This window comes from Mirounga angustirostris, unplaced genomic scaffold (genome assembly GCF_029215605.1).
Source record: "Mirounga angustirostris isolate CCGP_5_RB_7025 unplaced genomic scaffold, mMirAng1.0.hap1 SCAF_6, whole genome shotgun sequence".
Taxonomy (NCBI): Eukaryota; Metazoa; Chordata; class Mammalia; order Carnivora; family Phocidae; genus Mirounga; species Mirounga angustirostris.
The window spans coordinates 146738105-146761544 of record NW_026991714.1 but is presented as its reverse complement, the minus strand read 5'-3'; the positions used below and the strand labels follow the sequence as shown (position 1 = coordinate 146761544).

Below are 23440 nucleotides of genomic sequence, written 5' to 3'. Positions count from 1 at the left end.
GGTGAAGGATAGAATGTCATATATCAGAGCTATTCGATTTATGGCGACAGTGCATCTGTGCACTTGTCCCTGCCAGCACTCTCGAGGTCTTGGAGAATTCTTTGCTCTGCTTCCAGCCGACGATCAGAGCAGGTCCGATGGCCTGGGACGCTGAGCTCCCCTCGGCCAGCTGGTGACGCCTGTCCCGGCCCCACTGCCTTTCTCTGGTGTGACCCCAAACACCACCACGAAACTTGCATTTGCCTTATGCTCTTGCATTGTCAAGTCAAGCAGGTGGCGTACCAACTGTCCCTGGGCTTTAATGGCCTACCTGATCTTCAAATTTTAACCTGCGCGCTTAGCTATGTAACTCTGCACATGCCTCCTCCAGTCTTAGTTTGTGTACGTGTAAAATGGGGATGATGACACCCTTCTCTTGCGGTCCTTAGGGAGATGAAATCACAAAATGTCTTCAGAGCATCGGGCTCATGGTGGTTGCCTGCATGTTAGCCCCATTGCTCTGCAAATCATTAGTCTTTTAAAAATACTTTTCGTGACTTGTCTGTCATGACTGCTGCCCCCGGATGGATCGGGGTTTTGGGGGTGGGATGTTGGGGTTGGTGCTCCAGACCCAGAATTCTAACTTACACCCTCCATTTGGACCTTGCCCTGTAACTCCGGCCACTGGGTCCTCCACTGGGAGACCAGGGCATCGTGCATGGTCCTCACAGCCGTTTTGTGAAGTGGCCACAGCACAGAGAATTTAAGCTCAGGGAAGATCAAATGGAGCGTACATGTGTGCTCATGTGCTTGTCAGAGGAGGTAGGTAGAACAGGGCCCAGGCCTGGTGGACGGTGCCCGCTCGGCACAGGGCCTTCTCGTAGAGTCGTGCTGCCTTTAGGAGCCACGTGGAGTCATCTTTGATGACTGTCACCCTCTTTCCTTCTGGTTATGACACATCTGTTTTCTCTAATATCTTCCTGAAGTCTTTTTTCTCCCACCCATTTTCATGTTCTCCTCTCCCACCTGCTTCTGAGGATTAATCTTTTTCCTTTTAGAAACAACAAAAACTTGATTTGATGATACAGGATTTTTTGTGGGTTTGTTTTGTAGGAGGAGCAGGGAACAGTGCTGTGGGGGGCTCTCTGGCTGCTGTGGGGTCCCTATGGAGTCCCTGGTCCACAGCTTCAGTGCAGCCTGGCTGGGTCTGAGCTGGGAGGGTGGGGGCCTGAGCTTCCCGGGGGACTCCCAGCACTCTGTGAGCCTGGCAGTGATCTCCTTCATCAACCTTACAGGCTTGGTTGTAATACAAGCATATTTCAGTTCCGGCTTCTGGCCTTTTGACTTTCCAATCGTGGACATTTAAATTGAGCTTCGAAGCACTTGTTTCTTCTGTTTTACTTGCTAATTGGGGCAGCGCTCCTGGCCCGTCTGTGAAGTGTTTGGAAGGATGCAGATGAGCCCTCCACGTGGGGGGTGGTATTGTGGTCAACAGCTCCTCAGACAGGGCAGGATGTGTCTCTGAGAATTTAAAACCAAAGGAATTCTGACTTCTTGTTCTAACCTTGCATCGCCGGAGTGCTTTGGTTGGAGAGTTCTCTGGGCTTCTTTTAGGGGAAATTACTGTATGGAGTGATCCGCTCTTCCCATCTGCTGTGTGTGTGTCTACAGGTCTCTGTGTCTCTGGCTCCTTATTCCAGAAGTTCTCTCAGCAAGAGTCTCTGGTTCTGGTGGGAGGGGGTACATTTTCTAAGTATTGTATCTCTGAAAATGCCCTTAGTTACCTGAACGGTTGACTGGTAGCGGATTCTAGATTCCAGTTTGTTTTTGTGGAGCCCTGGGGAGCATAGGTCACCAGTGAGAAGTCTCATGTTGGTCTGAGTATCACTGTCTTGACCCTCTCCAGCAGTTGGACAAGCCAGGGACTAGAGCTGGGCTGATGGTTTGTCTCTTTTTGACCCTCTCTGCCCTCCTCGAGTTCTGGTTTTGAAGATGCGGAGGCTGATTCATTCTGTGGATTTTGTTTGGCCGCTTTCTGCCCCTGGAGTTATGTTAGCAGCAGTCCCCTGTTGTGTCCAAAACCAGGGCCCAGATGAGTTATGGGAGCGCTGCAGATGTCACCTCAAGGAGTGGGACGCGGTCCGGAGCTTTGGCCCAAGGTCGTGGAGCCTGGTGGCCAGATGTGGTACAGCCTGCCATTTCTGGCTCCTTTTCTTTGTATGACTTTTTGGTCTTTGATAGCTCGGAGTGCAGCTGGAGGGAGGAATGGTCCCCGTGCCCCTCTGTAGGCCTCTGCAGGGTGGGGGACCTGAGGGGGACTTTAATGCTATAGCAACATGGGGCACACGCCTCGCCCAGCTAGGTATGAGGCCTCCAGACTGTTCTGTATGTTTTTGGTTTCCTACCCACACCTTTCTCCTGAGTGGCTGAGTGCGCTTGGCAGTGGTTCCTTAATTGTCCTCTGTAGTTTTCTTTCCAATGCAGTATTGTTCCGCTTTGCGGGTGAAACCAAGGTGGAAGGGCAGCTCATTTTGCTCATTGTGGACCTTGACTAGACCTGCCAAAAGTCTTGAGGATGATGTTCCCAGGGTAGAAAGAAGAGGGGAAAAATGAAATATACTGAAATTCTTCAGAGTTAAGTATTTAATATGGACATTGCTGTACTCTGTATTTTGAATTTACTTAAGAATCTCTAAATCAAAAGCTTTTTTTTTTTTTAAAGATTTTATTTATTTGACAGAGAGAGACACAGCGAGAGAGGGAACACAAGCAGGGGGAGTGGGAGAGGGAGAAGCAGGCTTCCCGCCAAGCAGGGAGCCCGATGCGGGGCTCGATCCCAGGACCCTGGGATCATGACCTGAGCCAAAGGCAGACGCTTTATGACTGAGCCACCCAGGCGCCCCAGATCAAAAGCTTTTTGTCCTGTCCTTCATTGTCCCGTCCTTCAGTATAGGAAAACCCTTCGTTTTTCTAAATGTGGAGATCCCTGTGTCAGACTTTCAGTGTAAACCATTAAGATAGGCCTAGGAACTTTTTGTCAAGAATAACATGGTTTTGACCTGGGATTTTTGCCTCGTCGATCCTTGCATCAAGGCATGTGGGATAGTTTGTGTTTAACTGCTTTATGTTTCAACATTTTATTAATTAAAAAAAAAGTTGTAGGGGCACTTGGGTGGCTCAGTCCCTGCTCGGCGGGGAGCCTGCTTCTCCCTCTCCCTCTGCCCCTGCTTGTGTTCCCTCTCTCGCTGGGTCTCTCTCTCAAATAAATAAATAAAATCTTAAAAAAAAAAAAGTTGTAAATGTGATTCTGGGGAAGGCAGGGAACTTCCAGCTGGTGTAGCATGTAGTCTCGGTCGAGTGGCACCGCGCCCTGTGGGTGGGGATGCTGTAAATGTGTGTTGAGCTACGTTCCGCTGATGGTCATGGGAATCAGGCGAAGCCCATATGAAACAGACACGTCGTGGCAGGAAGGGAGTGGATGAACCCCAAGGAAGGAGAACGTCCAGTGGGGGTGGGGCAGAGGGGAATTTCGTGGGTGAAGACAGCAATAGTGCTTTGTCTCCAAGACCCCTCTTGGGGCTTCTGCCATCTGAGTGTGCAAATGATGCAATTTTGGAATATAGGTGAGGTTCAGTGGGGTGACGTCCGGAGCCGACGACCAAGAAAGAATTCTTGAGGTGCAGAATGGTGCAGAATGGTGATTGTTAAAGCTCGGGAACAGAACCCATGGGCAGAAAGAGCTGCTGCCCCAGGGTTGTGAGGGGTGGCTGATTATATACTCAGGAGTTGGGGAGGTAAGGAAAAAGGGGGTGTCCAAAAGGACTGTCATATGCTAAAGACTCTCAGGATACTGGAGGCCTGGTTATTGTCAAGCCAAGGCTGTTTCCTCCCTCTAATGAGGAATTAATATGAAGACAGTTGGGAGTTTCCTGGAGGAATGTTACATTCCTCCTATCACATGTCCTTGTCAGTGGGCTTTAGGTTTAGAAGAAATTCCATGTTATTTACATTTCCTTCTGCCTCAGCCTTCCTTAATTTTATGGAGGGGAGGGTGATGTTAGGGCTTCAGGAACTGAGTTATGGGTCTCTGGAAGTTAGGCTATTGATAAGAAAGCTTCTTCTTTGTAAATCACTAGGACATTGGTAAACTGAGGGAGACTCCTGTCCTGCAAGACTGTAATCTCTATCAGTTAACCATTTGTTTTTCCTTTAGGGCAGCCAGGGGTGCCTGAGGAATGTCACACATACCACATGGGCGGCGGGGGAGCGTAGGGTACCAGCTTTTGCTTTGTCCTCAGTGAGCCTTCTGCTCCCTCATCACGGGGACAGCATGCTGAGGGGGAGGAGAAAGTCACTGCAGCCTTGGAGAGCTTCTTCAGCAGTGGGCTGGGGAGGACGGTGGGGACACGTCAATGATATTTGCATCCACAGCCGGCTGGGCTTCTGCTGCCAAGCAGGCCTCACATATGGAAGGTTGTGGAATGGTCCGGTCTCCGAAGACGCTCACGGGAGGGGTCCTGAGTTGAAACCTCACCTGCTGCTGTAGATGGCATCTGTCATTGCGTGGATGAAGCCGTGGCGCCGTGCCTGGGGACAGAAACCAGAGTGCAGAATGCAAAATCCAGAAGGGGAGGGGTGGAGAAGAGGGGGATGTGGGGCTGGGCGGCGAGGGCAGACAGCTGGAGAACCCATCGTTCCACGAGGTGCAGGGTGGTGCCCGGCGGTGCAGGGAGGGACTGGGCTGCAGGGCTGCGCAGGCAGCTCCAGACGCCCCTCCCATGTGCGCAGGTGGGAACCCGAGACCGGCATCCGCCCCCTGCTGACAGCACCTGACTTTGATGGGCAGACTGGCCGTGCAGGGGGCAGGCCCTCCCTGGGACGAGCGGTGTGAAGCTGGGTGTGGCCTCTCGGGAGGGGTGGTGTGACCGGAAGTGCTGGCGGGGTCTGTCCCATCCTCTGGAGGCACACGGTTCGTGGTTTCTGCTGCTTGGGTGATGAGGGCTCTTGGGGCTCTACCCTGCACCTGTCCCGTGCCCCTGCCTCGGCCCCTCCGGGGAGCTTCCTGCTGTGTCCCCAGCGATCCCCATTCCTGCTTAAGTTAAGGTTGGTTTCTAACAACAACCAGAGATGCCTCACGACCTTCGTGTGTCGGCAACTTTGCCGTGGCCTTTCCCAGTGTGGGTCTGTCTCTAGTGTCTTTAGCAATGGCATGGACGACAGACAAGGCTTCAAACAAAACCAAATTCTCTGAAGATAGTGTCTTCTGATAAGGAAAAAAAAAAGTCCTTATTAGGATTCAGGGAAGCCGGCATTTGCTTGCAGGTTGAGTGTGTGTGTGTTTATCTGGGCTTCTCACCAAAGACGCCATCAGCTGTGCTGTGGACCGAAGGAGTGGCTTTTCTGGCCTGTGCTGTCACATCATCTCAAGAGTGGGCAAGAGTGGACATTTGTTGGGTGGGGGTGCTGGCTCGGTGGGACTCCACATTGGCTTCGTGTGCATGATGGTTGAGCCCCTCGGGAGGGCAGGCATCGAGCTTTTGGGTTGATATTAGATGTGCAGTCGACAAACACCCCACTTAGGGGCACTTTCTTTTTCACCCCTTGTGTATCCTGGTGAGAGGATGTGTGGAGCTTCCACTTATCAATATGAGTGGTTTTGGTGAATATGCAATTTTATTCAGGTAGTTCCTTTTTTTAAAGATTTTATTAATTTATTTGAGAGAGAGAGAGAGAGAGAGCATGCACACACAAGAGAGCCAGCACGAGGCGGGGAGGGAAAAGGGTAGAGGGAGAGGGAGAAGCAGATTCCCTGCTGAGCAGGGAGGGGCTCCCCACCCCCCCCACGGGACTCCATCCCAGGACCTGGGGATCATGACCTGAGCCAAAGGCATATGCTTAACTGACGGAGCCACCCTGGCGCCCCCACATAGTTCCTTTTTGAATTATAATATTCATGTTCATATGAGATATTCTCTTTTTATGGAAGAAATGCTTTGGGTAGCAATTATTCTTCCTTATTTAACTAGTAAATTATATGTGTGTGTGTGGTCCGTCTGTCAGTTTGCCTATCTGACTATCTAAATGAGTAGTAGAATGTGTTAGCTCGATGAAGTACCTGGAATTCACCACTTGCTGTGTTTTCTGCTCAGATGGAGGGACCAGGGGATGGGAACATGTTTGATACAGCTATGAAAGAATTTCATTGAAATGGCAGTGAATCCTTTTTGCATTTCTGATGCTTGCTTATGTGAGAATACCAGGCTTCTGAGCACCGTGACATGGGAGGGACAGACCAGTGCCCTGTTCCCTGTCAGGATCTGAAATCAAGGCTGGAGTAGCTAGCAGAATCGAGATGCAGAGGCCATTCCCAGGACACAGGGAATCGTCCAGCAGAACCACTGACCAGCCAGTTTGGTGTTGGGGCCCAGGAGATGTGGGTTGTTCCTGAGGATGCTGATGTGTCTGAAGCAGGGCAGGCTGGGGCTAGGTGACAAGGAGGAGGGGGGTGAGAACTGGGGACAGTGGGTAGCATCTCCAGCTGAGGGAGCCCCAAGCCTGGGGTCAGGGCCAGGGCTGAGTGGCAGGGTGAAGGACATTCTGGAATCTAACCTCCCAGAGAGTATAGGAAGTGAGCCTGACCCTCAGTCCTTGCCCTGAATCTGGACCAGGGCCTCAGGTGCCTGCCAGTGACCACTAGGGTCTGAGAGGCTGGAGGGATATGGCCCAGAGAGGCGAGCAGCATGGAGAGGAGGTGCTGTCCATCCTGAGGCCACAGTGGGACCTCGTGGGGGCTCGGGCTCCTGCTCGCTCACAGCCTGGGCCCAGGGGCCAAGCTGCAGAGGGGCAGGTGGGGCTGCTGCTGGGTCAGCATGAACAGGTTCCATGACTAGGCATGGCTGGTGGAGGCAGGCAGCATGGATTTCTGAGTAAGCGTGTAAGAAATGTCTTTGCTCAGTCATCAGATACTTGGTCAATTTCCAGTAGGCATGATGGAGAATTGCTCTTTTAGCATTGGGACCAAGGAAATGCCACCCACGTTGGTCAGACCCCTGTGTCCTCCAGGCCTGGAAAGTGCCTAGGGCAGATCCTAGTGGGGGAGGGGTGTTAGGAGAACTAGAATACCCTCTGTGAGGTCAGCCTTGGGTGGTTAGGCATGCTTGCTGCCTGGATCCCCACTGGCCACACGCCCCGCTCTGGCTGCATGCCCTCCCCATTCATTCTGTGGTCCCCACTGGATCCACGCCCTCTGCCCCCGTTCACTGCCTGGTTCCTGCTCCCATGGCCCCCCCCACTTGAGGCATGGCCCCCCCCGGCAGAATCCAGCTGGGGCACCGTTGCTCACCGTGCCACCTGAAGTCTCCTGGGGTCTCCTGCTGCGTCATGTGGCAGTGGCACCATTACCCCCTCTTGGTGCTCCTCACCACGCTGGGCACCAGTCCCTCTGCCCCCCCCCCCCCCCAGCACAGATGGCTGATGCATGTGTACCAACCCAGGCAGCCGCGTGGCAGACGTGGGCAGGGCCAGGGAAGCAGCGTGGCAGTGTTTGAAAGCCCAGAGCCGAGAATCTGGAGGCCAGGATCCAAGGTCCAGCTTTGTCGCTGGCAGGGATGCCTGGGAAGGCTCACCTCCAGTCTCAGGGCCTTGGCTTCCTCTTTGAGGACTTCCTCAGGGGAGGACTGGATGGTGTCTCGGGGCCTGGTGGGTCTGAGTCCCTCTGATGGCAGCCCCCGGGGATGACATTTTTCTTTCTTTCTTTCTTTCTTTCTTTCTTTCTTTCTTTCTTTCTTTCTTTCTTTCTTTCTTTCTTTCTTTCTTTCTTTCTTTCTTTCTTTCTTTCTTTCTTTCTTTTCTTTCTTTTCTTTCTTTCCTTCCTTCCTTCCTTCCTTCCTTCCTTCCTTCCTTCCTTCCTTCCTTCCTTCCTTCCTTCCTTCCTTCCTTCCTTTCTTCCTTTCTTCCTTTCTTTCTTTCCTTTCTTTCTTTCTTTCTTTCTTTCTTTCTTTCTTTCTTCTTTTTCTCTTTCTTTTCTTTTCTTCTTTTCTTTTCTTTTCTTTTCTTTTCTTTTCTTTTCTTTTCTTTCTTTCTTTCTCCCTCTCTCTCTCCCTCCCTTCCTTCCCTTTCTTCCCTTTCTTTTCTTGATTTTATTTATTTAAGTGAGTGAGACAAAGAGCACAAGTGGGGGGAAGGGCAGAGGGAGAAGCAGACTTGCCGCAGGGAGCCTGATGCGGGGCTCAATCCCAGGACCCCGAAATCACGACCTGAGCCGAAGGCAGATGCTCAACCGACTAAGCCACCCAGGCATCCCCGCCCCCCCCGCCCCCCCCGGACCGACTTTCTTCCCCAGTGGCCCGCAGAACACCCAGGGTAGCTCCTGTCTTGCCAGGCTCCCCCAGTATCCTGAGGCCAGAGGGCTTTTTTTCCCTGCAGGGGTTTGTCATGGATGGACAGATACCCCCACCTCCTCAGGTCCCCATCTCAGCAGTGAGCCACATAGCTTTTTAAACGTGCCTCTTACAGGAGGGATTTCTCACACTTGTAGTAGAAATAGCTTTTGCTTCTCCTCCAGAGTTTGTGTTTTCTTTCACCAAGGGCAGATTTGAGGAGACAGATAGCATCGCTTGGAGACTTCTAGCCCCACGGCGGGCTGGGCAGTAAGAATAGCAGCCCGGGAGTCCCGAGGCCTGGGACCCGGCCCCAGAGCTGCTGTTAAAGCTCTTACCCACAGGGACGCTGGTCTGGACAGGGAGGCTTGCCAGAGGCCTGCCCATGTGCCAGCATCTTATTCCAGGGGCAGCTTGGACCAAACTGTGTTTGGTAGTTGTTCTCAGAACTACCAGTTTTGCTAAGAATGGAAAACAATAGATTTTTTTTTCTACTTATATTGCCTTGTTCATTAGCATGCACAATACAAAGGCCAGAGTTGCTGAAGCAAAATCAACGAGTTCTGATTAATTTGCAGAGCTCAACCATGGGATTGCTCTGAAATTTCTAACCAATAGCACTCCCTGGCTGAGTCACACTGTGGAAGGATCCTTAATTGGAAAGAGCCTCAGACAGTAGCATGGACAGCAACAGAGAGAAGGAATATCAGAGCACAAACAGCCAGAGAGGAAATGACGACGAGAAGGGCAGTTGGCACACTGTTGACGTTTGAGTTGACCGCATCTGTCTGGACATGCCTGGGGGATGGGCTGCGCTGGGGGGTAGGGGTTCAGGGGCAAATTGGAAAGCGGGAGGGTAGATTTAGAAAACCAGAAACTTGCCTTTGAACATCTGTCTTTGTTTTTAACGAGCATTGTCCTTTCTAGGTTGCCCACCTCTTGGTCTGGAAACCTTAAAAATCACAGACTTCCAGCTTCATGCATCTACTTCCAAGCGCTACGGCCTCGGGGCGCATCGAGGGAGACTCAACATCCAGGTACCAGCTACAGGAAGGATTTTGGTTGCGTTGCTAGTTGCTCAGGCAGGAGACGCAGCCCGTGGTTGGTTGAGCTTGGGTCGGATACCCTGTATGATGTTTCAAAAGCATTAGCCCCACCTCTCCCACCAGGAAGAGCGATGCCTCAGATCCTCGTCTTAGAGAGACAGCCCTGAGATGAGACTCAGGATACGTGTCTTCTGCAAAGGGCACTTAGTACAAAGGATGCTGCCGGTACCTGGAGCCGGGTCGGCCCCCCTCCACCTCTTGAGCTCGTGCCCTTCGTGTGATCTGCCTGGACCGGGCAGGAGGAGGGCGCTGGACTCCAGGAGGCATTGGCAGCCAGTGGCTTTTGTTCCTCTTCCCCACCCCAACCGGTGCTTCTCACCAACACACACATCTCTTCCAGACTGTTCTGTGGCTCCCCCCAGGTCCAACCCTTAGTGGCTCTCTTGGAGCCCAGCATCTCGTGTCTTGGCCGCCTCCTCTGAGGCTCAAGGGTCATGTGACCTTGGCCCTCACTACTGTCAAGGTCCTGCTCCAGGAAGGTGAGCTCCTCCTTGCACAATTTATATACCATGCGGTTCTTGACTTCTTGCCTTTTCTCAGGCAGGTCCCCTGCCTGCAATCCCTTGCCCTCCACCCTGCCAGGCAGCGTAAGTCCTGCAGCATCCATGATGATCAATTCCTCATGCTGCTCTAACAGCTTATCATAAATGCAGCCACGTAGGCCACACACACTTACTCTCTTCCAGTTCTGGAGGACAGAAGCCCTGTTGGGCTAAATCAAGGTGTGGGCCGGGCCGTGTTCCTTCTGGAGCTGGAGGGGAGGGCCCATTTCTTCGCCTTTTCCAGCTTCTAGAGGTACCTGCATTCTTTCTAAGCCTCTGATCCTTCTTCTGCTTCCCTCTTCCACTTTTAAGGAGCTCGTGATGACATTGGACCCTCGTGGATGCTCCAGGATCATCTCCCATCTCAAGCAACCTTAATTACATCTGCAAGCTTCATTTCCTTTTACCAGATAGCCCCGACTGTTCCCAGGTTCCAGGATTAGTGAGTTGGCATCTCTGTTGGGGAGGGGGCGTTATTCCACCAGCCCATGCACGAGGCCTTTTCCCTCCTGCTCCAGCTCCTACCATTCCATCCCAGTTCAGTGTTTGGTCATGTGCTGTCCTGTGTGCGTCTCTAGTATCTTAGCTGTCTTTCCCCAGCTGCTCCATAACTCCGAGTATGTTCCAAACCCCTTCTGCGCACGCGCCATCTCATCCAGCCTCCTGGGTCCTTCATCCCTGAGACGGGCCATCCAGGGTAGCAGCTTCTGAGCGACAGCACCAACACCTTGTGCTCTCGGTGGTCTCTGTAAGCATGCTGCAGGCAGCCGCTGTGCGGGGGAACTGGATGAGGGCGGACGAGGCCCCTGCCCAGGAGCTCACGGGCTCCAGGGTGTCTGAGCCGAGCTCCGACTCCCCACGTCCGCTCTTCCCTCCTCCCTCGACACTCAGCCGCACCCAGAGACTTTGAAGCTGCTCCACTGGCGCCACTTTGCGGGCCAGGATTCCGGCAGAATGTTTCTAGAACTAACTTTCATGAAGTTTGGTTTATATAAGTAGTATTGTTTTTTAATAACAGCTGATAAGAAACATTTGGATGTGTGCAACTGGACATTGTGTTTTTCAAGAGGATGAAGTCTCCAAGTTTCACCAGCGTGACTAGTAATAATGGGAGGGCCTGCAGGGTCCAGGCTTCCATGGAAGTAAACTCGGGGCTAGCAGGGCTGGATCCCAATGGATGTGGGCCTGTTTTGTGTAGCAGTGAGAGGAGCTGTCCGCTAAGGCCTTGAATGCTCTCTCGATAAATGAAGTTATCCTTTATTAAAGAGGAAGTGTTCACATTTATCCATGCTTTCAGTCAAAAACTGGAAGGCCCCGTTAGTCCTGAATTTGTTGGTGGGGTAGGGGGAGGAGTTGTGTTGTTCCAGTTGGAATTCTACTCCTAGAGTGGGCGGGTGGAGCATGGGTGGGGGCGGGGGGGCGGTCAATAGTGCAGGGGTCCTAGGCATGTGGAGTTCAGACCTTGGCCTGGACTTGACACTTCTAGATTTTGGGACCTTGGAACTGTTATCTTATGGCTCCAAGCCTTTGCTGCCTCACCAGAGAAGAGGGAGTCCTGAGAACTTACAGGATTTGTTGAGCAGTGAAATTAGGTGATATATAATTTTAAAACATTTACTGGATCATTTTTCACTTCTCTGCTCATAGCTTCTGGTAGCTTCCAGGTTCTCTTGGAAACTCCCAGCGGGCCTTGTGTGATTGGCCCCTTTTAATTCTTGTGGGGTGTTGTCCCTCCCTGAATGCTGTTTCCTTGGGTGTTATCTGCCCCTGCTTGAGCAGAAGCCCCAGGTTAGAAGGGGCTTGGTCTTTCCTCTCCCTTCCTCCCAGCCCAGAATGTCGCCCGGCACACAGGACAGCACAGAGGGGGTCATGTGAAGACCTGGCTGAAGGGGAGATGGAGGGCGTTCCCTGCCCTGCCTTTACTGGGCCCCACAGGAGGGCCCTTTGGTGGACAGTCATCCAGCAGGAGGCAGCTGGCCAGGCTGTCCTTAGGTCCTCGTCATCCTTCCTGGCTACTTCATCCTTCACCCAAGGGAGGCACAGCCCAGGGAGAAGGCAGGCACCCTGGGCTGGAAGTGTGGACAGACCCACCCTCCTGACTTGAGGCAAGGGGAAGTAGGAGAGTCGTTGAAAACCTCTTCAGTGCTGTTTGTCCTTATGGGGATTTAGTTTTTTTTTTCTTCAGTGGTATATCATTTCCTAAATGCTCTCCGAACAAAATCTCTGCACCTGCTCTTACAATGTGAAGTAGCTGCTTTAACAGGCCAGCCGCCTCCCCCCAGCCCTTGGGTGCCTCCACCCCCGGTGGGTGAGGTGGTGTTAACCACAGAGGGTGGAGTGTTGCCTGCAGCTGTGTGAGGGCCTTCAGCACAGCCCCCACGGGGAAGTAATGACTGGGTTGGGGCCCCTATTGTGGTTCTTACCTTCCAGAATCGGTGCCCCATGAAGCCTGATTTCCCCGCCACAGGTGCTCTAAAATACATCTTCCCACACATACCGTTTGAAATGGGGTTTAAAAATATCATCGGGTCTCACTGAGGAGTATTTCGTAGGTGTGTCAAGCTAATGGGATCTGATGCGCGAGAAACACGGAGGTGTCAGAATTAGAAACTGTTCAACTGCCGTCGTTCAGGATGTGAGCGGGGCGGCCCAGCCCTGTGCCTGCCCAGCCCTGTGCCCGCCCAGCCCCCGCAGGCTCGGCCGCGGTTCACCCGGGGCGGGTGATGATTCGACCGCGTACACCTCTCGTTTCTGACCGTGATCTCACCCCGATTGACTCACCTGTCACCCTCACCAAATGATCTTGCAGATGATGGGAGTCTTGCTTTTCTGGGTGTTCCCACACTTGTTACCGCCGCGTCTGCCCACACGTGTGTGTGCTTATTAGACGCGTCTACGCAGACGCGGCGATGCTGGGGGGACTGGGGGGACTGGGGTACCGCGAACGCCTCGTGAAGGGGTCGGGGCCGGTGGCGCACTGTGGTTCTGCTGTTGTAGATTGGCTTGGCAAGACCAGCACTGACGTCGTTTTGACCCAGAAGTAGCCCTGGTTCGTGTGCCCTCGTTGCTAGTACGTGAATGATTCGTGCGACCCGGTGCCAGCCCCTGACCCCAGAGTGCAGCAACATGGCTGAGCGCAGAGCCTCAGAGCAACTCCCTCGTGCGCGCGGTGCTCATCGCCTCGTGTTCCTCTGGCGCATGGGGGTCGTGTGCTCTCTTTCCGGGTGCTTGTAGCTTAGTTCCTTTGCCCCCTCGCCCTTGTCCCCGCAGCCTAGCTGCTTCCTCTCTTCCTTCTCCCACCTTCGAGCACGCGGCCTCCACTTATAGCTCCTTTTTTTTTAAAGTCCAGTCCTATCACTGTGGCTGTATTCAATTTTTAGTCTTCTGATCACATAGATTTTGAGTAGTCTGGCTAGAACTCTTGTTTTTCCTGTGACCTCAGTTTTCAGAGTGCACATGTTGCAGACGGAGCTTCTACTGAGTTGCATTTGCCACATTATAGTAGAAACGCTTTTCTTTGTCTTTGTGCTCTTGAGCCGCTATGACAATATCCTATGTCCTAGGGCTTGTAAGCTACACAAACTTCTTTCTCACGGTTCTGGAGGCTGGGAAGTCCGAGGTCAAGACGCCGGCAGACCCGGTATCTGGAGAGGGCTGGCTTCCCGGTTCACAGATGGCCACCTCCTTCACCTTCTTCTTTGTCCTCAAGTGGTGGAAGGAACTAGGGGCTCTGGAGCCCTCTTTTATAAGGGCTCTAATCCCACTCACAAAGGGTCCGCCCTCATGTCCTAGTCACTTCCCTGAGACCCTGCCTCCTAACACCATCACCTTAGGGGTTGGTTTCAGAATATGAACTGTGAGGGGACGCACACACCGTCAGTCTCTGACACTCTTTTTTCCTCATTTTAAGCAGAAGACTTTGGAAGAATAAAAGCACTTTATAACTCCACTTATAACCTCTTTTATTTTGCAAGTGGAATTTTACTGATGTTGATTTAATAATAAAAGCTTAGAGAAGAAACCCAAGTTCACGTTTCTTTTTTTTTTTTTTAAAGATTTTATTTATTTATTTGAGAGAGAGAGAATGAGAGAGAGCACATGAGAGGGGGGAGGGTCAGAGGGAGAAGCAGACTCCCTGCCGAGCAGGGAGGCCGATGCGGGGACTCAATCCAGGGACTCCACGATAGTGCCCTGAGCCGAAGGCAGTCGCTTAACCAACTGAGCCACCCAGGCGCCCTCACGTTTCTTTTTATTGAGGGAAGACAGGTCTTCCAAGAATTCAAGGAAGAGATCCAGTTCAGCAGGATGGCATAGGCTTGTCCTCTCACCTTTGATTATCCTTCCAGCCTGCCCATGATCCTCTAACACCAACCCACTTGGGAGCCCGTGGTCTCATTTAGAAACAACCATGGACTTCTTCTGCTCCAGGAGCATTCACAGGCAGAGTAGAAATGAGCATTTTAAGTCTCAAAGAGAAGGTTTCGGCAATGAGCTCTAAAGTCACTCTTGGATCATCATTTGCCTCTAGTCGATCTGAGGAGGTGGCTCTGTACTCAGGTAGGTCATTTAATGGCAGCTCATCTCCTGTCCTGTCCTTGCAGAATCTTCTGAAGACCCCAAGAGATGTTCCATGGCTCATAAACTAAGCAAGGTGGAGTCCGAGTCCACTCCCTGAGTGATTTATCCCCCCAACTGTTGTTACGTCAGATGCTTTCATTGCTGCAAATCCTTGAGCAAATTAGAGCATCCCTTGCCACTTCAGAGGGCTGGGTTTCGATTTCATTCTTAAGACTCTAAAGCTATGGTAAGTAGGAGCCTGACATGGATCAGAAGAGCGTGGCTGGAACTCAGGATACCACCATGATTCTTGCCTAGAGCTGGGAATGCAAGACAGTCTGTACTCAGATCAGCGTTTTGAAGAAAGAGTTGACATTTTGAGGTCACAAGAAAAAACTTGGCGCCCTACATGAACACCTCCAGATGTCTCAGTGGCGCCTGCTCATGGTCACGTGGCATTCTGTGGCCCATGTCTTGTCTCACTGGAGTTTGACCCCCGAGAGAAGTTCATCTCTGGTACCTCTCTCATGAGGAAATGTCTGGTTATAATGAGAGCATCTGTCCGAGCCATTACTCAGTACCACTGAAACCAACCACAGCTCCTCTTATTAGTCATTCTCTTAAAGGAATTCTCTGGAGCACCTGGATGCTGATATTAGGATCCAGTTCTAACATTCTCATAATCTTTGTACCTGAAATGAGGTGTAAGCCTTGAAGACGGCCGACGCCTGTGGCTTCGGATGCACCCCCATGGGAAGGCCTGAAGTCGGTTATAGAACAGTCGAACCAGGTTTCATCCTGGTGTCCAAGCTGATGTGCGTGGGCACATCTCATCATCTGTCTCCCTGTCTCCTTTGGCCTTGAGACACCTGGTGTCCCACTTTGCCCAAATGTGGGGGCCACTTGGGGTAGCACTGTTTTCTCAGATGTCACCCTGTGCCTGCCCCACTCCTGCTTATCAATGGAATCATCTGCACCCAGAGTCCTCTGCCCCCCCCCCCCCCCAGCCTGTCTGTCCCATCAGATCGTCCCGCTTCTCTGGGTGCTCAGCCTCCAGTCTGATTCTGGCTGCACCAGACCCATTTGAAACTCTGCAGGTCCTAGTGGGGGCTGTAAATATGCTAGGTGCTGCAGAGGCAGAAGTAATCACAGTGGGGATGGCTTCCAAACCAAGGAATGTCCTGCTTGCTCCGATAAAGGGATTTGTGCTCTATCTGGCTTTAAGAAGCAGTCTGGGAGACAGTGTTTGGAGGCCAAAATGCTGGAATTTTGGATGTTTAGATTTTTATGTGAATAACAGGACCAAATATTCTAAATCATAAGTCTCTTGGAAAATTGAAAAGGAGAATTTACCAGAATGATGATAATGCACTGTTCTTATTCTCCAGAAGCTTAGGTCATAAACAACCGAGAAAGGCAAAGAGTAGAAGAACAGGGAACCAAAAGGAAGGGGCCCTTTGGGGCTCCCCAGCCTGTGAACCACAGATTATTAAGAAACCACAGGCCTTTTGGTTCAGATGCAGATTCTGTTACTTGCTATGTGAATTTTCTTGACTATTTTATGAAATCTCATTAAATTGATATTTCATTTCATCTTCAGTATACTCGGAGGAAAACTCTGTTTTGGAGGTAAGGAAATTGAAGTCAGAGGTTAAATGACCTGCCCCAACCCCATAGCTAATGAGTGCCCAGCTGAGACTCAAATTCAAGGTTTCTGGCTGCGTTTTCATCCTTTGTTTTCTCCGGTACCCACAAGAAGTTTTAGTGTGTTCTCCAGCTTGTGGCCTCGGCTAGCATCCCATCCTGTGACTCATGTCCTGGACCACTGGCTTGAGCATCCCCCAGTACCTTCCAGGCCCCACCCTGGCAGGGCCCAGAGAAGCCTAAGGGGCACCAACAGTCATGGGCCTGGGCCTTGTTCAGCTGGCACGAACGAACTGGGCCTCCGCAGATACTGACTCGTAGGAACGGGCCCTATGGATTGTCTGCCTAGCCACGCGCAGGCCAGCCTGGCTATCTCCTGGATGTGGATGGGTGGGGGTTGGTGTGCTAGGCATTCTGCACCAGGGATTCCATGGGCACAACACTGCACAGGTGGAGAAGCCTGCATTGGCGGGGGGGGGGGGGGGGGGGGGGGAATGGAGGAGAGGGCAGGGAGAGGAGAAGAGAAAGGAGATCAGAGCAGACACTTTGATTGACTGGGGGATCGGTCGATTGATTTCATTAACACAAACCTACCTCCACTCCTGGGGAAACCATGAGGAGCAAGAACAGAAATAGTGCTGATATTTTAGCAAATATTTAGGGAAGACCTGCCAAGTGGTGGGCTCTTGTCTAGGTGTTCGGGATACTTCAGACCCAACAGACATAGATCCTTGCCATCTGAAAGCTTCCATTCTAGTGGGGGAGGCACATAAAGCAGGGAATGTAATAAAATAGAGCTTTTCTAGTGTGTCAGAAGGTGGTGTTATGGAGAGAAAACACAACAGACTTAGAGCTGGCAGTGGGGGTGAGGAGGGCTGGCTCTGGGGAGGGGACAGGCTGTTGTTAAAGGTAAGCAAGGGTGGCTTCATTGAGGAGGTGGTCCTGGGGCTGAGTCGGCTTGAAGGAGATCATCAGGGAGTCAGGCAGGTGTAGGAGGAGCACTCCAGGCAGTGGGAATGGCTTGAGCAAAGGTCCTGTGGTGACCACATGCGTGGCGCTACCACGGAGCAGCAGAAGGCTGGTGTAGCTGGAGCAGGGTGGCCCGGGAGTCCCGTGGTGTCCCTGGGCTTATAGCTGCATCACTCACATCTCTGTCTCTAGGATCACATGGCAGTCCCCCATGTGCCCCTGCATCATCTTCCCTCTGTGTGTGTCTGTCTCTGTGTCCGGATTTCCCCTTCTTGCAAGGACACCCATCATCAGATTTAGGGCCCACCCTACTCTGGTCTGACCTCATCTTCACTGAGCTAATTTCATCTGCCATGCATGACCCCTTTCCCAAATAAGGTCACACTCTGAAGTTGCAGGGGTTAGGACTCGTATATATCTTTTTGGAGGACATAATTGAACCCATGACATTGTGATTCTCTGTGCTCAGTAAACCTGCCTCAGACTGCATATCAATGAGATTTCCCTGTGGGTGGGTACTTGAGCTAACACTTGAAGCAGGACAAGAAGTGAAGAGGTTATCAGACAAAGGATTGGTGGAGAGGGAAGAATTCCAGGTCAAAAGGAATGGTATGTACAAAGGCCCTGTGGTGTAGGGAGCAAGACAAGATGTTCTCAATCACTATTCATCAAGGAAATACAAAATACACAATGAGATATGGCACATATCCTTTAAGGAAAATGGACAGTATGAAGTGTAGGCAAAGAAGTGGGACAATAGAAGCTTTTATACAGTGCTGAAAATATAAAATAGCACAGATTTGGAAATGTTTTTGGAGTATCTGCTAAAGCTCAACTTTCTCATATCTGTTCATCTAACAAATTTACTCTTATGCCTAAAAGAAATGCATTCATATGTACATGATAAGGCAGGGACAGGTAGGTTCATGGCACCATTATTCATGACAACCCAAAATGGTAACAAGACACATGCCCATCAACATACAATGAATAAATCACTCTATATGCGTACGATGGAATACTATACACCAGCGAAAAAGTAAGTTATTGCTACCTGCGATAATATGGATTGATCCCACAGATATAACATTGAGCAAAAGAAGCCAGGCACAAGAGAGTAGTTATGGTAAGTTTCGTTTACGTAAAATTTAAAAACAGAAAAACCAGTCTGGGGAAATGGAAGTCGGAGTAGAGGTTATCTTTGGGGGGCAGGTGATACTGGGAGGTGGCCAGAGGGAGGTTGTGGCAAGCTGGTCATGTTCTACATCTTGATGTGGGTGTGGACATACAGGTGAGTGTGCAGTAAAATTTATTGAACTTAGGACTTGCGCACTTTTTTGTATATATTTTACTTTTAAAGAATTTTATTTCAACTTTTATTGAAACTTAACAATGAAATCATGTATCTGTTCTCCAGCTTTACCATCGTATTTCAGAATTACCTTTTCTTTGGTTCTTAATAAATTTAATTCCAGTACAGCATACCTCAGAGATGTTTGGGGTTTGGTTCTAGGCCACCTCAATAAAGTGAATATTGCCATAAAGTGAGTCAAATGAATTTTTTGGCTTCCCAGTGCATATAAAAGTTATGTTTACACTATACCATAGTCTATTAAGTGGGCAAAAGCACTATATCTAAAAAATAAAGTATATACCTTAATTAAAAAATACTTTATTACTAAAAAATGCTAACCATCATCTTAGCTTTCAGGGAGTCATAATCACTGGTCACAGATCACCATAACAAATATGATAATAATGAAGAAGTTTGAAATATTGTGAGAATTACCAAAATGTGACACAGAGACAGGAAATAAGCAAAGGCTGTTGGAAAAATGGCACCAATAGACTTGCTTGATGTAGGGATGCCACAGACCTTCCCACCACAAACTGTAAAAAAACACAGTATCTGTGAAGTGTGATAAAGTGAAGCACAATGAAACCCAAAGTATGGCTGGGCAGGACTACTATTTAGTTACTAAAATGATTTTAATATTTTTACATAATGTAAACATCAGATTCTTTAAGGGAGTAATTTAAAAAAAAAGTTTAATTAAGGTGTAATTGACATACAACATTATATTACTTTCAGGTGTTCAATACAATGATACAGTGTTCGTATATATTGTTGATATTTGTATATATTGTGAAATAATCACCATAGTAAGTCTGGTTAATATCCATCCTTATACATAGAAACATTTTTTTAATTCAATGAAAACTTTATTAAAAAGCTGGTAAATCATAGAAAGGTGTATTTGATTTAAACTTTAAAGGCAATGTTAAGAATATGATGAATGAAATTAGGTGATGAAGGAGAAGAAGAGGACATAGCAGCAGGTCGAAATGAATTCCTCACTGCCTATAGTAGGGAGTCAACAGGGGCTTTCTAAGAAAATATAGAATTAAGCATATTGCACAAAGGTATGTTATGTAAGTTATGTAGTTATTAAATTAATTACTGAAACAAAGACATATCTTTAAATTTGTAGAGGAGGGCACCTGGGTGGCTCAGTTGGTTAAGCGACTGCCTTCGGCTCAGGTCATGATCCTGGAGTCCCGGGATCGAGTCCCGCATCGGACTCCCTGCTCAGTGGGGAGTCTGCTTCTCCCTCTGACCCTACCCCCTCTCGTGCACTCTCTCTCACTCTCTCTATATCAAATAAATAAATAAAATCTTAAAAAAAAATTGTAGAGGATAAGAAATGAAACTGATGAACATAGGGGGAAAAAAAAGAGAGAGGCAAACCAGGAAACAGACTCTTAACTAGAGAGAACAAATTGAGGGTTGCTGGAGGGGAGGTGGGTGGGGGATGGATGAAATGGGCGATGGGGATTAAGGAGGGCACTTGTGATGAACACCGGGGGATGCAGGGAAGAGTTGAATCACTAAATTCTACACCTGTTACAAATATCACACTCTGTGTTAACTAACTGGAATTTAAGAACTTGAAACAACAACCACAGAAAAACCAAAAACAAACAACCCCCCAAAAGAGTACTTAAAGAGTAAAAATCACTTATAGTTCCAAAAATAAATAAAATATTTCAGAGGAGGCGTGGACTTAAAAGCCAAGAAAATAGCTCAGTACTCAAAGATGAAGCACAACAAAAGAAGCAGGAAATATACAATATCTGAGAGAAGTTGATGACTCATATGATGACAAAGAACATTTGCCAATGGGCTAAGTTGAGCACTCACTTGTTAGTAGAAGAAAACTTAGGTGTTATCATAAAGCGAATTCAACCACATGTCTCAGCAGGTACAAACCTGAAACGAAGTGAGTTTTTCTTAAACAACAAGTGGCTTATAGTATATTAAATAGATTTTACTTGAAAGTGTTTGAAATTTCAAGCTCTAGGTATTTATTGACCAGTGCAAGGAACTATTTAAGACTTTGATTTTGGGTTTTAACAATCACTTCAAAAACAATGAATATTTCTTTTCAACCAGCTCTACTGGTGATTGAGGTCTGAACTGGGACAAGATGCTCTGCTGATTTGCAGAAGGATTAGCTGATTTGTACCTGGGCAGTTCTATGGGTTTATCAAAGGTCTATCACAGAGGTTTACTGAAGGAGGTATACTGGCAAGATGATGGCCCCTATATGGGAGATTAACTCTATTAATCATATGTCACATCTAATATTTTTAGCTGAGGCCACCCCCTGTCCAGTGGCGGTACCTTGTTAACATGTAAGGTTTCAGTGAGTACTTCTAAGATTTTCTCAAAGATATTTTAAAATAACCATCACATTATTCTGTTTTTGTCCGGATAGTCCTGGACTGTGTCTGCCCAGTGGCAGCTCTAAGTAAGTTATCCTGGAATTGCTAAATAGTTATATTCAGTTGGATATAACTTTTTAATTCATTCCAGATGCTTCTGTAGAGAGGCAGCCCATGATTATGAATTACAGTGCAGATCAGTGACTTTATAACAGCATAGTAATTTTGAGATTCATTTTTTTCTATATATACCGTAAGGCAGGGCACTTTTCATGATGTCTAGCATGTAGTAGGAGCTCTGTAGACACCTGGAAAATGGAAGAGTAAACAAATCAGGCTTTATGTCATTGCCTTTCCCTTGGCTTTTTAAAATTAGAATTTATATTAATCAGTTTTGTAAGCAAGTAGTTTGAGAATCAGAGTGTTAAAGGATGATTAAAAAAAAAAAAACAAGAGAATGGTGGTTGCCAGGGGCTGGGGGAGGGGAGGTGGGGAGGTGTAGGACAAAGGATACTGACTTTCAATTATAAGAGGAATAAGTTCAGAGGATCTAATGCATAGCGGGGGACTGTGGTTAATAATATGGTACTGTACACTTGAAAGTTGCTGAGAGCCCATCTTAAGCATTCGCAGCACATAAAAAGTTAACCCGGAGGTGATGGATATGTTAATTATCTTGATCTTGGTAATCATTCCACAATGTACATGTACATTGTACACTTTAAGTATAGCAGATATTTATGCCTGATATATTTATGTAATATATTAAATATATAATTATATTTGTCAATTATTACTCAATAAAATTGGAAAAAACAAAAAACAAAGGTGCCTTGCCTGTGGACCCCCACACCCACCCACCCCCTGAAGCCATCACATGCTGTGAGTAAGGCAACTACTCCAAACTCCTTTTAATTGTTTCTTTGGGAATTTAAATATTTATTTCTATTTTTTTCGGTGGGTGGGGGTAGGGACAGAAGGAGAAGGAGAGAATCTTAAGCAGTCTCCACGCCCAGCGTAGAGCCCAATGCGGGGCTCAATCTCATGACCCTGAGATCATGACCTGAGTTGGAACCAAGAGTTGGGTGCTTAACCAACTGAGCCACCCAGGTGCCCCAAATACTTATTTCTAAATAGTATGCACATATTGATATGTATTGGTTTGCACATTTTTGACTTTTTATTCTGAATTCATATTATAGAGGATGAAAATTTCAGCTCATTTTTATGATCCCTTTACCTTAACTAATCCTTCCAGTGAAATTGTATCTCAAATTTTGGGTAAATCTACATTAAAGGTTTTCATTATTAGGATTGTGTAAATAGTGCTTACAACTTGAGCCCAGAAATAGTGCAGTTTCGAGCCAAGGGAGATACACTCTGTATCCTTTCTTGACACCTTTTTGTTTTCCTAGAGCTGCTTGTATTTTTAAAAAACATTTCGGGCGCCTGGGTGGCTCAGTTGGTTAAGCGACTGCCTTCGGCTCAGGTCATGATCCTGGAGTCCCGGGATCGAGTCCCGCATCAGGCTCTCTGCTCGGCGGGGAGCCTGCTTCTCCCTCTGACCCTCCCCCCTCTCATGTGTTCTCTCTCATTCTCTCTGTCTCAAATAAATAAATAAAATCTTTAAAAAAAAAAAAAATTTCCTGTGCCCTGTAATAGGTCTGGGTCTGTAAAATACCCCTTAATACAATTTTTAAGGTCAAACCTGTTCAGTGATTTTTGGTCTCAGAGTTGTTTTTTATGTTTCTGTAAGACATTCCTTCAGGAGCCCTTGACCTGTAGTGTTGTGAATGGCTTGCTTTCCAGATCTTTATACAGCTGCTCTCCTGGGACTATCTCCTCCTCATTCGGGGAATTCTCTCCTATGTTGGCACCCTTGATTTCTGGATCTTGTATCTTCTTTTTGGTGTTCTGCCTCATTTTTGTGGAGCGCATTCGTCTTACAGCTTTATGGAATTGGGGCATGAGAAATTTTGGGGGATCTGTGAATCCGAAAATGTATTTTACCATCGCAATGGACAGTTTGGCTGAGTGTAAAAATCATGGGTGAAAAGTCTTTTCCTTCAGAATTTTGAAGTCATTATCCCTCCATTCTTTGAGCTTCAGATGTTGCTACTAGGACTTCTGGTACCATGCGGATTCCTTTGGCTTGGTTTTATATATTTGTTTTATTTTTTGTTTCCTCTCTGGAAGCTTCTAGAATCTTCTCTTCATGTGTGATGTTTTGAAGTTTTATAAAGATATGTTTGGGTGTGGGTCTTATTCATCATAGTGGATTCTTAGTGTTTTGGAGACTTAAACCTTACAGATCTGGGACATTATTTGCTTATAGTATTTTTTTTTTTATAATTTCCTCCCCCGCTCTTCTTATTTTTCTTTGATTGCCCATTGTTATTGTAATTTTCACATTACAAGAGCTCCTTTTTCCTTTCTAAGAATATCCTTCTTTTGTTTTATGCAAGCAAGAGCTTCTTCAAGGGATAGTCATTATAATTTCTTGGAGATTTTCTTCTGTTCCCCATTACATTTTTAGTTT

At 48.3% G+C, this 23440-nt stretch overlaps 1 protein-coding gene across 6 annotated transcripts in view; it reads left to right on the top strand.

Moving 5' to 3' along the window:
- The window catches only part of CPXM2 (carboxypeptidase X, M14 family member 2), a 132828-nt gene that overhangs the window by 26739 nt on the left and 82649 nt on the right, over window positions 1-23440 (top strand). For all 6 annotated transcript variants that reach the window (XR_010412608.1, XM_064595406.1, XM_064595409.1 and 3 more), the window contains one exon: window positions 9285-9394. Coding sequence is in view for 5 of the 6 variants with exons in the window: in XM_064595406.1 (XP_064451476.1) it covers window positions 9285-9394 (110 nt within the window). In the remaining variant the exon portion in view is untranslated. The remainder of the gene's footprint in view (window positions 1-9284; window positions 9395-23440) is intronic.